The sequence below is a fragment of the Panthera uncia genome (genome assembly GCF_023721935.1).
Source record: "Panthera uncia isolate 11264 chromosome D3 unlocalized genomic scaffold, Puncia_PCG_1.0 HiC_scaffold_8, whole genome shotgun sequence".
Taxonomy (NCBI): Eukaryota; Metazoa; Chordata; class Mammalia; order Carnivora; family Felidae; genus Panthera; species Panthera uncia.
The window spans coordinates 2899995-2915090 of record NW_026057586.1 but is presented as its reverse complement, the minus strand read 5'-3'; the positions used below and the strand labels follow the sequence as shown (position 1 = coordinate 2915090).

The window sequence follows — 15096 nt, the reverse complement described above, 5'->3', positions numbered from 1 at the left end:
TACGTGAGCGATTTAAATAGGGCCTAGGCCACACGAAAGTCAGTGGCCCGAGAGAGGTCATGACAGAGCAGGAGGTGCCCCGTCCCCACCGTGCTGAGAGGTGCCGTCCTCCCGCAGGCCTGTGTCCCAGCGTCTCCACTGGGAGGAAAGGGGTGAAACCCCGAGCTCCCCGCCCAGCTGGGCCCTGACCGTCCATTAACGCGGCCGGCCTGTGGGGACCGCACAGGGGCAGGGCCGAACCTGAGATGTGTGACGTGACAGGGAGCCACTGTTCTCGGAAACCCAGGAATCAGAGATTCAGTGCAACGGTTAAAACGAGCACGATCTCGAATCAAAGTAACCAGTTGGGAGGCAGTTCGAAGACTGCAGGAGCCGCGGGGTGGGGGGAGAACCGGGAGCCCCAGCAGGCAGACCAGGCAGGCGCCCACTGAGCGTGACCCCGCGGGACACGGCCTCACACGCCCTGTAAGCAACAAGACAGGACAAGTCGTGTGTTGGCAGGGGATACCGCTCACCTCCGAAAGGCATTCAGGTGAAGTGAGGACTTTCCGCCCACGCACGAAGGCCTTATCTCCAAGGAACATCAGGCTCCAGAACCTTCCATCTCAATTACAGACCCACCTTTTAAAATACACTTACGATCTCTCTGCCTAGTCTGTGCAGCTGGAACAGGAGGAGCCCACGGTTTCCACAGTGCTTTCATCCGCGCCGTGGAATCTACTGCGAATGGGCCGGTATTTCTTCCCAGCTCGATGCCAGACAGCTAGCTCCCGGGGAAGGGCGATTTCCCGTGGGTGTTTTCTCACACAAACTCCATGCAGAGCCAGAAGAAATCCGTCCACCACGTGAACCACACCACACCCGACTTCCTAACACTACTTTGGGGGAGCCAGAGTGGATCGTGGACCACATCCTATCATTTGCGAAAATCACAGCCTAGAGATCATGGACCGCTGTGATCACGAAGCGTCTCTCCAGATCTCAAGTACGATCTGAATAAAAGATTCTCGGGTCCCTTTTTACCTTGAATTAATGGGAGAGGCCCACGCACGTGACCTAGGTTTCAGAGGTCAGGGCTCCGATCATACCGGGTTTGCCCACGTCCCCCTGGGGTCAGGGAAAGGCTGCGGCCCCCCAGGCCACCCCAAGGATCCTGAAATCCCCAGGGACACCGGCAGAGCCATGGCACCGAGACGGCACCCACAAAATTGCAAACAAGACAGAACTTTCCAGTCTGATGACTAACACCGGAGCCAAAGAGGCGCTGTCTGCAGCATTATCCCTCAGGGCGTCGGATACTGGAAGGAAACGTCAACCGTCGAGGTTCCTTCACCCCGCACGACGCACCCAAACAGAACAGGGCACCCTGATTCACAAAGCGGTGCACAACTGTGTTAGAAAACTGCTACATTGCTTTTCTTATCAAGCACACAGACTGAGGCTACTTTTCACTCGCTCTTGAATCGCTTCGTCTACAAGCGCTGTTCTGACCCTCAGGAGCACCAATACACGTGCTTCAATTATCAGCAAGTGTGAACTGTAGAACGAGAGCAAACGCCACCACAAGGTTCCCTCCTCTTCCTCGGCTAACTATTCTTGGAACGCTCGCTGGAGGGAGGTAGCCAGCAACCCCTGGCTGGTAGTACGCGCCCAAGAGCCGCTCAGCAGGCTTGAACCGGCCAACCAGCAGGCCTGGACCCAAGACTAGACTTCTCCTGCCTGCATGGGAGTAGCAACGCGCCCGGGGAGATTCACCAGAGACGCTCTGCAGGCGAAATACGGGACTATCCAGATAACCCGAGTTTCAGACAAAGGACAAATAATTTTTCGCACAGGCAGGTCTCAAATACCGCATGGGACACACGCATGCTAAAAAACAGTCTGCATTCATCGCTTATCTCAAACCCAAACTTAACAGGGGTCTTCCCTTTTCACTTACTAAATCTGGCCGCTCTGACTTGTTCTTATCTGAAGCACATTATTCGAATGAATTACTTCAAATGAAGCACAGTGTGAGTCAGACACACGGCCCAAAGCGCGTGTAAATGGGGATGTAAACAAACAAATACTACGTGTGAAGAGAAAAATGATTTGTCATTTACGTGCAGGATCATTAACTCTCTGGGAAGAGTAGAATGCATTCAGAGGTAACAGAGGAGAAGCCGTTACCTTCAAAAGACGCGACCCACGGGCACTCAACGACAGTCTGCAGCGGGCGGGGGCCTCTGGGAACCCCTGGACTCCCAGGTCCCACGCGTGCAAGCGGGGACCCGCCTGCAGCACCCATTGACGGTGGTCTAGCATCCTCCCTGGGCGGGCTGCAGACCCGTCACCCCTGCGCCCCGGCTCGAGGCCCCGCTGCGGGTGGGGGGGCTTTGGGGCACAGCTCGGCTGCAAAGGGGAGGGTCGGGGCCCCCCAGGAGCCAGAGAGAGAAGGGGCACAGCTTGAGGACGCACAGAGCACGACCCTGTTCCCTCCTCCTGGAAGCCTCTTCCCTGCCTCCCCTCCCCACCTGAACAACAGCACGAGCACTGACCGGGGACTCACGTCTCGGCTTCCACACCATTACCGGTACAATCTTGAGAAAGCCTCCTTGAACCTCTAATCCTCAGAGACTAACACCTACACCTACTGGGTTACGACCAAGGTTTACCAAGCCTCACAACGCTTGGGTGAGGACGTGGGCCTGGGGATGTCCCCGCACGGTAAGGCTGCTACTTCAAGTCTGTAGAATCAAGACTGATGACTGGGCGTGTTGGAAAAACGCGAGAGCGATGTGGGAAAAAGTTAAAAATACCTCACAGGATCCGTCAACAGTTCCACGGGGACTAAGCCACTGGAATAAAGCAAACTAGACTTAGTGAATGAAAACATTTGAACAGTGGGGTAGGGAATGTCTTTCTAAGTCACGTGTAAAAGCCATAAAGGAAAAAATGAACAGTTCTGGGGCGCCTGGGTGGCTCAGTCGGTTGGGCGTCTGACTTCAGCTCAGGTCATGATCCCACCGTTCGTGGGTTCGAGCCCCGCGCCGGGCTCTGTGCTGACAGCTCAGAGCCCGGAGCCTGCTTCAGAGTCTGTGTCTCCCTCTCTCTCTGCCCCTCCCCCGCTCATGCTTTGTCTCACTCTGTTTCTCAAAAATAAATGTAAAAAAAAAAAAAAAATGAACCTTCTTCTTCTTTCAGATGAGCAGCCGTCGAAAGTTTGTAATTCCCAGCATGACTGCACGTGTTCACGGGCTGCTGGTGGGTATGAGGGTTATCACAACCTACCTGGCTGCATCCACGGAAACAGAAAACGTGCAAACCCCCCAGACCGGCAATGTCACTCAAGAGGTTGGTCTCGAAGATCTCCTAAGTGGTCTCAATGATCTATGTTACCAGCAACTTTCCTGCAGCACTATCTGTCATGAAACAGCCTGAACATCCATCAACGGGCAAATCAATTCGATCGTGCTCCACTCTGAGGCAGCTCAACGGCAAGGCAGAGATACTCTGTCGACGCAGAGGAGTTCCAAGACATGTCATTAGATGGAAAACAAGCATCAGAGCACAACAAGTAGGATAGGCTTATTAGGTAGCTCAACAAGAAAAGTCTACGTATGCCTACCCACCAACGGGTGTGAGTACACACAAAAGGCCTGGAGAGGACAAAACAGAAGTCGCCGTAGTAGCGGAGGCAGGCGAGGGAGAGGCAGTCAAGGAGGACGGTCTGTCTGTGCGCGGAGGGCCTGGACTGCTGGCAGTCGGCGTGTGTTCGTGAAAGAAAGACCCCTGCAGGATTTCTGGAGAAGAACGGAATCCTCAAATCAGCAACCTGAGCACAGCGCGGTCCGGCCCCTGCAACGTCCCTGCTCCACCTCCCACCGCCGTCCCCACGAGGGACGCAGGGCCAGGAGGCAGCCTCGGGAGAAGGGACAGCCTGGGGAGGGTGGGGTGAGCAGTCCCAAGGCAAGAGAACTGGGTCCAGGGGCCCTAAGTTGCCCTGGAAGGCCCTCCTCCACCACCAAGAGCACCGGAAGGAGCTGAGACGTGACAAGTTCACACGGCCGCCAGGGCTCTCCCTGCAGGAGGCTCACGGGACACTCCGTTCCTGGAACTCCTGTGGCCAACGGCCACGGTCTGGGATTCCGTCTCTGGCCTTGGGACAGAAAAAAGGCAAGGAAAGGTGTCCTCTGAGACCAGACCTACAGCCACGTGGGTCCACTGCCCCCCAACGTCATCACTTACCCCTGCTAGGTATTTGGGGTTCCGTGATGCCCTGGATCCTGCACTGCCCTTCACCCGTCTGACTGGAGGAAGAGGGAGGGGACAGCACAGGAGCTGAACATTTAAGGGGACACAATGACCAGTGGCCGGCTGCGTGGGTGGGTGGTGCCGGATGAGTGGGTGACGGGAAGTCACGGCCAGTGCGTCACCTCCACCCACACGCGCTGTGCCAGCTCACAGGTGCGGGCCAGCTCCGAAAAGTCTTCCAAACAGCCACAGCAGCCCCCGCCCCCATCGGATCTTAAAATTCAAAGGAAAAGATCTTTAACTCAAGAAGGGTGGGGGAAGAGAGAGAGAGAGAGAGAAATTCTGACCTAGAATGGAAAAGAAGTGTTCAGAACAGGGGCTATTTAGAAGGTCGGAGGCTCCAACGTCTGCCAAGTGCCGTCCAGCTTGGGAGGCAGTCCTGCAGAAGCGATTTTATCTATTCACAACTAACGCGCAAGCATGATGCCCTTTTGTAACTGGGGTTTCAAAACAATATCAAGAATTTGTTTCTAAGTGGTGTGTAGGCTTATCGCCATGGAAACTGCAGACACTCTGCACACAACCTGTCCAGAACCTTCTTCGCGTTCAGAGTCCCCAAAATCTCCCATCGGAACTCTGCCCTTCCTTTAATACCGCAAATTCAGGAACTTGGGCGGTCATCTTTCGGTGACACACGGGACTGCTCTTTGAGGCTCTCGTGGATTCTTCTCCAGCAGTTAAGGATGTTTACAATAAAAACAGCTTTTAAGGGTCTATGGCTCGTCTCAACCTCACGGCCCTCCCCTACTGTACTTGATCATTTCAGGAAATACAGCGCCTGATGTTTCTTTAAGGTGGAAATTTTCAATCCACTCCACTGCTGTCAATTTCTAATGGAATACCAAAATAAGCAGTATACATCGTATCCCATGAATTGTGTAGTGATCAATTTCTTAAAAACCAGTAATATGACAGACGAGTCACGGTGGCAGCCAGAAGTGGAAAATGGAAACGATCGTTTCACTCTCACAAACCATGTTCTCCAGGTGTCCGGGCCAACTACCGAGCTATCCCAACGGCGCTCTCCCTGGACTCACCCACCCAAGTTCACAGGCAGGAGCAACCTGGTTTCCCGACTTCCAAGGAAGGGCGGCTCCCAAGTGTTACATTCAGACAAAGGCAGAATGTTCTACAGGATGGCCGGCTCAGCAAAGGGTGCCGCTCGATTATCACTTTAGAGGAGGTATTTCCATAACCCAAGAGAATGTTAAATAAAAACGATAATCACAGTCAATGTGGAACAGTTTATTCACCGTGCCGAAAGTAATTCTTCTGTAGTCGGGAAGAGACAACAGGAGTGATGCTCAGATCCGGCTCGCTTCTCCAAGAACGCTTTTGGCAGCCTGCAGTCGGCCCAAATGTCTTACTAATCTGTGAAAATACTTCTCTCGAGTCAACGTCTGCCTTTGTAAATAAAACAGGAGGCGAGGCATCGTTCAAACGGACAGGACCAGGCCGACCGCTTACCGAATCAGGTAAAACTCCAGTCGTGACACTACGACCTTCTAAGCCTTTATCTGGAGAAGTGGACGCCTCACGTTTTACTTCCAGTAAAAGGCAGATCTAAAGCCACAATCTGTCTGAATATGCACAGACTATGCAAATTACGTATGGAAACCGTGTGTGCAAATACTGATCCTATCAGCAGCGTACCAAGGTTTCACCAAGAACCGGCCTCAGATTAGGTCCGGCATACAGGAAATTAAGAAACGTCAAAAAGAAAAAAAACAACTCAACTTATAAATGAAACGTTAAGAATCCGTGCCAAAGAGGAGCACACAACTAAAACGCTTACCAAATAAAAGCTAAACGCTTGAAGAAAGAGAGTCTAAACTCACTGAATAATTCAGTGTGCCCACCACGCACAGGCCCACCAAGCAGAATGCAAACCAGGCAGCGGCCACGGGGCGATGAGGTCCTCCCCGAGCATGTTGATGACCTGGGTTCCATGACGGGACAGGAGGGCCCTGCCCGTCTCAGGCCACATGGGTGAGCAGCGTCTTGACCAGTGGCCGCCAGCGCTCACGGGATTGTCCTTGGAGGGGCCAGGCCCAGGGCGCCATGCCCACCACCTGTGCTGAGGGGCAGTTGCCAGGGACCTGACGCAGGGAGGCGGGAAGCACACGGTGACCTCAGTCACTGCTTCCCAAGCCGCCGGGCAAGAGCTGTGCCGGCTCTGGGGCGGCACGGGCTGTGTGTGTGTGTGTGTGTGTGTGTGTGTCCTCGGGCGCTGGGTACCGGGCAGGCCCAGCCCACTTCCGCTCCCTGCGCACATCAGTGACGCTCTGGAAGCAGGCTGGACAGCAGCCTGGGAGGGGAGGGCCGGAGTCCCGAGAAAGGCAACTTCCAAGTCGTGATCCCAAGAGTCACACTGGCCAGAAGGACCACAGAAGTAGCAAACTCCTGCTCTCCCAGGAGGCCTCAGGGCTGGGTCACGTCCGCACGGTTCTCTCCACTTAAAACGCCCCGAGGCGCACGTTTGTGGGAACACTCGCTCTCAGCCGAGCCTTCACCGTGGTCGGTCCAGGCCACCGTCACAGGTAGCAGGACACGCGGCAGCCGGTAAGCACGGTGCACCATGCGACATCCCCCCTACGGGACGCGGGTCTCAGCGTGGCTCCCTGCAAGCCCAAGGTGGGCCTCATGCGTCCCAGCGTGGCCACCAGCCACCACTCAAGTCACAGATGCCACGGGGCGGGCAGGACCAACAAGACACAACACCTGCCCTCAACGAGATCACGACTCGGTGACAGACACCGACGCGAGGACACGGTGTGGCACAAGACAAACCCCAGGAGACCACAACAGACGCACACATTCCAGGCCCAGGGTGGTCCCTCTGCCGGAAGGGACGTGCGCGGGCTCCAGGGTGGCCCAGCAGGGAGGACGGGCCTGGAGCCGCGATGGCAGGGAGGGGCTTTGAGGACCTAGGGCACACTCGGGCCACACGGAGGGCAGGCGGGGGTTCCGGACAAGGTGCGGCAGGGGACCGGGGCGGCGGGTCAAGGCCACGGCTGTGGTCGGGGCTGAACTCTCCCACCTGCTCCCAGACGGCACCTGTGCCTGCAGCAAGCGCCCGGTAACGGTGCGAACAGGCGGATGCAGTCACAGGGGCCACGTCACGGCTGCAGCGGGGGTGCCGCAATCACACCCGCGGCGGGTGGGCAAATACAGCAGGAACGCGTGGCGCCTGTCCAGGGCGCTCAGAGGTAGGCGGCATTTTCCCGGCGGCGCCACGCCAGGAAGCGCCGCGGTCCGCCCACTCACCAGGTGAACGGGGCTGCCCGGGAACCACCCCCGGTTCGCAAACACTGATCCGGAAACAAAATCCGCGCGGCCCGCTCTACAGATGCCTCGGAACTGGGCTCCGTCCACGCCTTCGCGTGTGCCACCCCGTCCGGGCCGGAGCGGGAGCACCCAACTGACTTCTCTCCGTCCCCCAGGGGATGGATCTTGCCTACAGCGAGGGGCCCTGACGTTCCAAGTCAGGAGTCACATGCTCAAGTCTGAACTGGAGGACACCCAGGGCTCCTCTGCATGACAAGACGGCAAAGGCAACACTGACACCCCAGCCGGCATCACCCACCCCGCAGACGGGGGAGGACTCAACCTAGCAGGGCAGGACCAAAGCATCAGAACTTAGGACGTGACGCAGAGGCAGAAAAGGCGGAAAAGCTGTTGCGTATCAGCAAGCCTCTACGGGCACAGCGCGTGCGTCTTTATGGGAACGTGGAAACGTGGGAACGTCACTAATCCCGGCTTTAGGGGTCGCCCACTCGGCCTCTTCAAGCAGGCTCCCAAGTGACAGACCGAAGCCAGCACCCGCCACGAAGAACACAGCGGGCTGCCTCCACCTCGACCCGCCCACGGGGCCAGCCTCAGTGTCCCCTGGGGCTCCAGAGCCCTGGACGGGGAGACCACACACTCAGGGGGTCGAAGGCAGACAACTCACTGCTCCTCCGCACAAGAGGTAAGTTACAGCCTGGCATCCGGGCTCACGTGCCCTCCCGTGCCAGCCAGGCCGCCTTCCCAGGACACACCACGCGGCTCCGGGCAGACTAGGGCACTTCCTTGTACCTCAGTTTCCTTCCTGATAACAGGGGGACAGACTAAACACCTCTCAGTTCCCCCCAACTCTAAACTCCTGGGATCCTACCTTGCGTCAAAAAACAAGACCGGGAGATAAAATCAAGCGTTTGAATTATGCTAACAAACCCAAATTCTTGTGTGGTGTTGATTTTACCGTAACGGGGAACGTGCATCCCGTTTGCGTGTCTCTCCGTGACAGGAAGAAAATCCCAGAGTGTAATCTCGAGTCTGACGCCTTTCGCAGTCAGACTGCGAAATTCATTCCGGAAGGTCCGGGAATGCAGCATTATACTCAAGCAAATGTTAGTACGCAGGCCAAGCACAGATATCAATGATCGAAGAATAAAAATACAGTAAAACATACCTAGCAAACACTATTGTCATTGTAATCCAGTTGTCCTCCAATGACTGAGAAAGCACCCCGATTTCACAGGAGGGTTTCCGACTCGTAACAAGTTCCTCCGTGTTCGGCATCACGTAAGACCACGAAGAGAACCGTTACCACTCACACGTTTAATCTGCTAGGCATTTTCGGGCTCTCTTCTGTAATCTGGAAGAGACCGGTCTGCAGCTCTGTGCAGACGGGAGTCTCCCTCTCACCAGACCCCACCCTGGTGTTCACACCAGGTGGAAACAAAGCCTCGGGAGAAGCCACACTGGGCCTGGCACCGGCCGTACAGGGGAGAGCAGCTCGCACTTTACAGCTTGGCACGTGACACCAATGTCACAGCATGTCACAGCTGCACTTCCTGCACGGTCAGCGGCCAGTTTGTGGACATTTATTAGAGATTTCTGAAAATGACCTCCGGGTTGCCAGAGTGATGGAGAAACCGAGCAAAGCAAGAATGAATGGACCGCCTGGCGACTGCATTGATTTTTACTTTTAGCGACCCCACCAGCTCGTCTGGAATAGAGCGCCCCCAGACCCCCGAGACCCCCTCAGGATTACCGCTCCCTGCATCCACCCGTCAAAGATCTGACTCTTGGATGACACCGTCCCCAGATGAGCTTGCTTTCCTTCCCCTCCGCCCCAGTAAACCGCATCTTGTCAGGTCCCGTCTACACTTGGGGTTTCCCCTGGCCTCCCCTCCCTGATCCACAACCCCTTGATCTGCTCCATCCTGTTCAGCCTCTTGCTGCGGCCAAGGCTGGCGTCCTGCGTGAAGACAGAAGTCCCTCCCATCACCGAATCTGTGTCAGAGACCAGACCGTGCGGGACTGCCACGTGGGTCCCGGCTTCGCCGCTGGGGACGCACATCTCAAGCGGATGTGGCCAGGAGCACGGTGGGAACAACAGAGTGTTCCGTGAGAGTTCCTTCTGCTCTACCCTGAAGCAAAGTCTCAGTCAGCAGTATTACAAGCTGCCCGTCTCAGCAGGTGCAGCCGCCGGGGGCAAAGAGCCCTCCCCAGCAGACCCCCGCAGCCACAGCGACGTCTGCCAGCTACATTCACCTTAAATCCCGTTACAACGGGTGGACACGGGGTGGACGTATACAAACGTTTCTTCCTAGGCTGTTCCGATGACCGTCTGTGCTCTAATAAACGGAGAAGTGTGGCTGTCTAACCTCTCTGCCAGCTGCATGACCCAGGCAGCACCCCCCCCCACCAGGGCACAGTCAGAGATCGCCAGCCAGTCCCCCGCACGTGCGCAACTAACACATCATAGTTAGAAGACCAGGGATCATCCTTCAATTACGATGGAAGTAAGATGAGCCCTCACATCCGAGACCATTGGCCTGGAGGGAGGACATAAGCAGAGGAAGCGAGGCAAATGGGGGCTTTCTGAAGTCAATGCGTCTTGTCCTTTAATTATCTTTCCTTTCCTTGGCTATCTTGCTTAATTCTGGAAACTCTCTCCTTAACTCTTCAAGCCGCGTATAACACCGCAGCACCTGTTCTAGGAACCTATTCCGCCGCGCGGTTGAGCAGGGTTTGACATCTGTGTCGATCACAAATATCTGTGATTTCACAGGACTTCATCTAACACATGGGGCTTTGCAATCAATTAAAAAGTTCTATACAGGGAACAGGCTCACGAGATCACGGATCTGATGTGACAGGAGACTTTAGAACAACAAGAACTGGTCAAAACCTGGGTAGCCACGTAAGTTCTAACAGAAACAATATACAAATAAAAGGTAGGAAGGACCCGGGCTCCTCAGTGTTTTGTCTGAAGGCAGGTCCAGACACACGTGATGGCCCAAGACTAGGCAGGGCCACCCAAGGGTGCTTCTCACAATAGCACAGTCGGGAACCAAACCCTTTAAGACACGCTCGCTCGGGGTCCATCATTCCTAAATGACCCCCCCATGCTTCCCGGGCAGAATTCTGCTTTGGCTTATTTACTTGTGAAAGAACACCCCCCGTCCTCATGATGGCCTCGAAGCACCCTCACTCTGCTCTGGGTTTAGAAATGTTCGTTTTTATAAACATGCGTTACAGGTCCTTTCAATGCTCTTCTTCCCTAATTTAAAGGTTTCATGTTTTTTGTGAGCTCCAAACGTGTACTTTCTATCAGCATCTTGTCACTTTCCCCACGGACGAGTAAATCTAGCTCGGTAACGTGTTTTATATTTGACTGAATTTTATTCACTACTTTGCCCTTCCATTCTGGTCAGCACTGAGGGCTGCTGGAACGCAGTTCTCTGGGGAAATTAAGGTAATGTGGCAATCAGACTTTCCACACAAGTACACGGCAACATTGAACAAAGAACGTGTCATGAGAAAAAGGTTTCCTTGGGGCACCTGGGTGGCTCAGTCGGTTAAGTGTCCAACTTTGGCTCAGGTCATGATCTTGCGGTTCGTGACTTCGAGCTCCATATCGGGCTTTATGCTGAGAGCTCAGAGCCTGGAGGCTGTTTCAGATTCTGTCTCTCTCTCTCTCTCTCTCCCCCTCTCTCTCTCACTGCCCCTCCCCCACTTATGCTGTCTCCCTCTCTCAAAAATAAATAAACATTTAAAAAAAATAAAAAAGGTTTCCTTTAATTAATCTGATAGTGGAAAGTTTCTCTAGATCCAGGAGCAGCATTCGAATCCATTCCTGAATGTCAACAAATCTTTGGGTAAAATCATGGCACAAGGGGGACTTTCCAAGAAGCATCACAAAGATAGGAACCCTAACCGTGAACTCTGCTGCCACCAGGAGCCAGGTTCACTCTCACAGGAACCACTGTGGTCTTTTTTGTGATCGCTTCCCACACGTTTCCTCTCGGGCTTGTAGCCAGGCATCCCGTCTAAGTTCTGGGAGAATCTAAAGTTGCCTACGTGTTTAAAGATCGAAGTAATCCTTTCGTCACAGTGATGACGAGCATTTTCCACAGTTGCACACATCTTCTCACAAAAGAAAGGCAGGCTGCAGATCGAAACAGAGGATTCAAAACACCCATTTGCCTCTCAAAGTCCTTAGCCAAACCCTGCAGATGAGAGTTTGTGAGCAGTAAAGGCAGGTCGCTCCTCAAAGAGCATCTAGGAAGCAGAGGTATAATGACCAGGCCAGACCAGTAGAGGCCTGCTGAGACTGGACGGTCTGTGGTTTCAGAAGGAAAGATCCTGTCCTTTTGAGTCACAACAGGTACCACCTGCAGACCCACAACGTTCTTGAACACTTCGTGCCACGGTCACGACGTGAACTCCTTCGCCAGTTTCTCAATAAATAGTCGACCTGAACTCAACTAGGATACGCAGACTTGTTGCAGAACCCTTTAATGAATCTACTCTCTCAAAAAACAGATCACATGGGGACTCTGCGTGGCTCAGTCCCTTAAACGTCCAACTCTTGCTCTCGGCTCAGGTCGTGACCTCCTGGTTCCTGAGATCGAGCCCCATGTCGGGCTCTGCGCTGACAGCACGGAGCCTGCTTGGGATCCTCTCTCTCCCTCGCTCTCTGCCCCTCCCCCACCTGCATGCATGCATGCTCTCTCTTAAAATAAACTTTAAAAAAATGAGTCACATATAAAAAATATACATAACCTCATTAAGATGTAAATTATAACCTTAAAAGTTTAAAAAATCTGAGATGAAAAAAAGTAAGGTCCAATTTAAAGTTCAGCCAACGGGGCACCTGGGTGGCTCAACCCGTTAAGCATCCGACTCCAGCTCAGGTCATGATCTCATGGTTCGTGAGTTGGAGCCCTGCGTCGGGCTCTGTGTTGACAGCTCAGAGCCTGGAGCCTGCTTGGGATTCTATGTCTCCTTCTCTCTCTGTCCCTCCCCCTTTCGTACTGTCTCTCTGTCTCAAAAATAAATTAAACATTAAAAACATCAAAAAAACTTAAAGTGAAAATCATTTGATCTTTCCAACACTGTGATTTCCAAAGAACTATTGAATTAGCTTATCGTTAATCATTCGACTACCACTACAATAGGTGAGGGAAAGGTTCAAGAGCTTTTTTGAAAATTAAAGATAATTGTCTTCAAAGTGAAAAGAAAAAGGATTTAGTCCTAACCTAATATTTTATCCAGTGTGTTCCAAAAAACAGTCCTAGTGTTACCGGAATACAATCAGTGAAGTCCATAGTTACCACAACTTTTTAAAGAGGAAAACCCAGGGGCGCCTGGGTGGCTCAGTCGGTTAAGCGTCCGACTTCGGCTCAGGTCATGATCTCACGGTCCGTGGGTTCGAGCCCCACGTCGGGCTCTGTGCTGACAGCTCAGAGCCTGGAGCCCGTTTCAGATTCTGTGTCTCCCTCTCTCTCTGCCCCTCCCCTGTTCATGCTCTGTCTCTCTCTGTCTCAAAAATAAGTAAATGTTAAACAAAAAAAAAATTTTTAAAAATAAATAAAAAATAAAGAAGAAAACCCAGAATTAAGCTTCAAAACTGCCAACCGAAGGTCGCAACGGGGGTCACCAGGTTGCACAAGACAAACGGTAAGAAGAATCCTAAGCTCACAGAATGAGCTCTGCGTTTTCGGAGACTTCTGCTCCTTCCCACAGGTTAATGAGTAAGAAATGAGACAGGAAACGAGGCTCGGTGCACAATGTGTTACTGTCCGTTTATCTGCGCGTCCACTCCCCATGTGTGTGCAGAGTCGACACAGGCTCTTCACGGGATTGGAGAAACTTCTTTCTACGCTTTTTCTGACTCAATATAATTTGGCTGTAGGTCGACTCTCGTATGATACGCTGTATAAACCTACAATAAACCCTGTTCCAAAGAATTGTCTAATCCCTAATAAGGAAAAGAGGACAGATGTGTGTTTTGTTTTGGAAAAATGCACAAGGGTCGTTCTCCTCACCACAGACTATAAACAGCCCTGCTGAGGCACTGGGGTTTTCTATGTCCCTGGCCTTTCAGGTAAAAGCACCATCTGCGAACCCGTTTCCAGGGAGAAGGGAAAAACAGTCCTGGTTACGCAGACAGCGTTACGCGTTCTATAACTGAAACGTCACCTTCCGCTAGAAAGTGCCCAAAACAAAACAAAACAAAACAAATGAATACGATATCTGAATGCTTAAGATTTATAAAAAGTAGGGAAACGATGAAAACAAAGTGGGCCAAGCATCTTTAAATATTTACATAGCTGCTATTTGGAAAGTAATCTGTTCCAATGAGCCGTCTCTAAACCCACAGGGTTACTTGAATCCAAGGAGATTAATTAGAACTGCACACCAATTTGAACTTACTCCTTTACTCACTGTCTGCTGGTGCAAAGGAGAAAAGCGGAGGCAAGCGTGTGTGGGCGTGTGCGCACGCGCATGCCCCACGGGGAAGGGAACAGGCCCCGGGAGTAAAGGGGAAGAGGAGGGCCCACGTTGGAGGTGTCCCATCACTGCTCTTTGCTCAGAAAGGGCCGATGCCCCAGACGGACATTAATTCAACAGGCCAAAGCCGTTCGTTAAAGCAAGGGCATACAGGCAGCTGGAAGAAAGGAGGCAGATGTAGAGCTGACGGGCACCTGTGTCTGCACCCACCTGCCGAGCTCCAAGTATATACTGGCCACATGGCACCTGGGTGTGGGGCCACCTGGGTGCAAGGCTACCTGGGCACAGGGTCACCTAGGTGGGGGACCACCTGGGTCTGGGAAACCAGGACCCCAAGGTGCAAGGCTGAGCAGTGACTACCTGGGCCCGGGGTCACCGGGCGGCCAGGACCACCTGGGCCTGGACCTCCTGCACTGAGGGCTGGCGTCGGAGGCCCACCTGAGCCTGCACTCTCCAGGCACGTGTTACCTGGACACCGGGCCTCCCCGGGTTCAGGGACACTTTGGGAAGGTCTACCTAGGCACAGGGCACCTTGGGCCTGGGATATCCGGACATGGGGCCACCCGGGGGGCGGGGCTGCCTGAGCCCGGACTACTTGGGCAGGAGTCTCCCAGGTAGAGGGGTATCCGGCCCCGCACTGCGGGGGCCCAGCCGCCTGGGCGCGCGCGCGCTCACCTGGAGCCGGGTCGACCGCACCGTCCTCTCCGCTCTCGTCCGCAGCCTCGTCGGCCAGGCCCGAGCCCGGGGAGTCGGCGGCGGCACCACAGGCCGAGCCCGGGCTGCTGGGCTGCGAGGCCGAGTCGCCCTCGCTGAGCGAGCCGCAGCGCGCGCGGGGCGCGCGCTCCCCGGGGCCGTCGCGGTCCCTGCGCGCGCGGCGGTGCACCCGGGAGTGCAGCACCATCTGGTGGTACGTGCGGAAGATCTTGCCGCACTCGAAGCACTCGGAGGACTTGCCGTGGCCGGCGGGGACGGCGGCGCGGCGGCTGGGGCGCGCGGCCGGCCGGATAATCAGGG

General features: G+C 54.2%; 1 protein-coding gene and 1 long non-coding RNA gene across 2 annotated transcripts in view; both read right to left on the bottom strand.

The window, feature by feature from the left end:
• The window catches only part of ZNF516 (zinc finger protein 516), a 123948-nt gene that overhangs the window by 54676 nt on the left and 54176 nt on the right, over positions 1–15096 (bottom strand). The window contains 1 exon segment of the mRNA XM_049619438.1: positions 14758–15086. Within this exon segment, the coding sequence (XP_049475395.1) occupies positions 14758–15086 (329 nt within the window).
• LOC125914230 (uncharacterized) lies at positions 9246–12923 on the bottom strand. Its single transcript, XR_007455253.1, has 2 exons — positions 9835–12923; positions 9246–9710 (listed from the first exon to the last, which is right to left on the bottom strand). It is a non-coding gene; the product is annotated as an uncharacterized LOC125914230 (long non-coding RNA).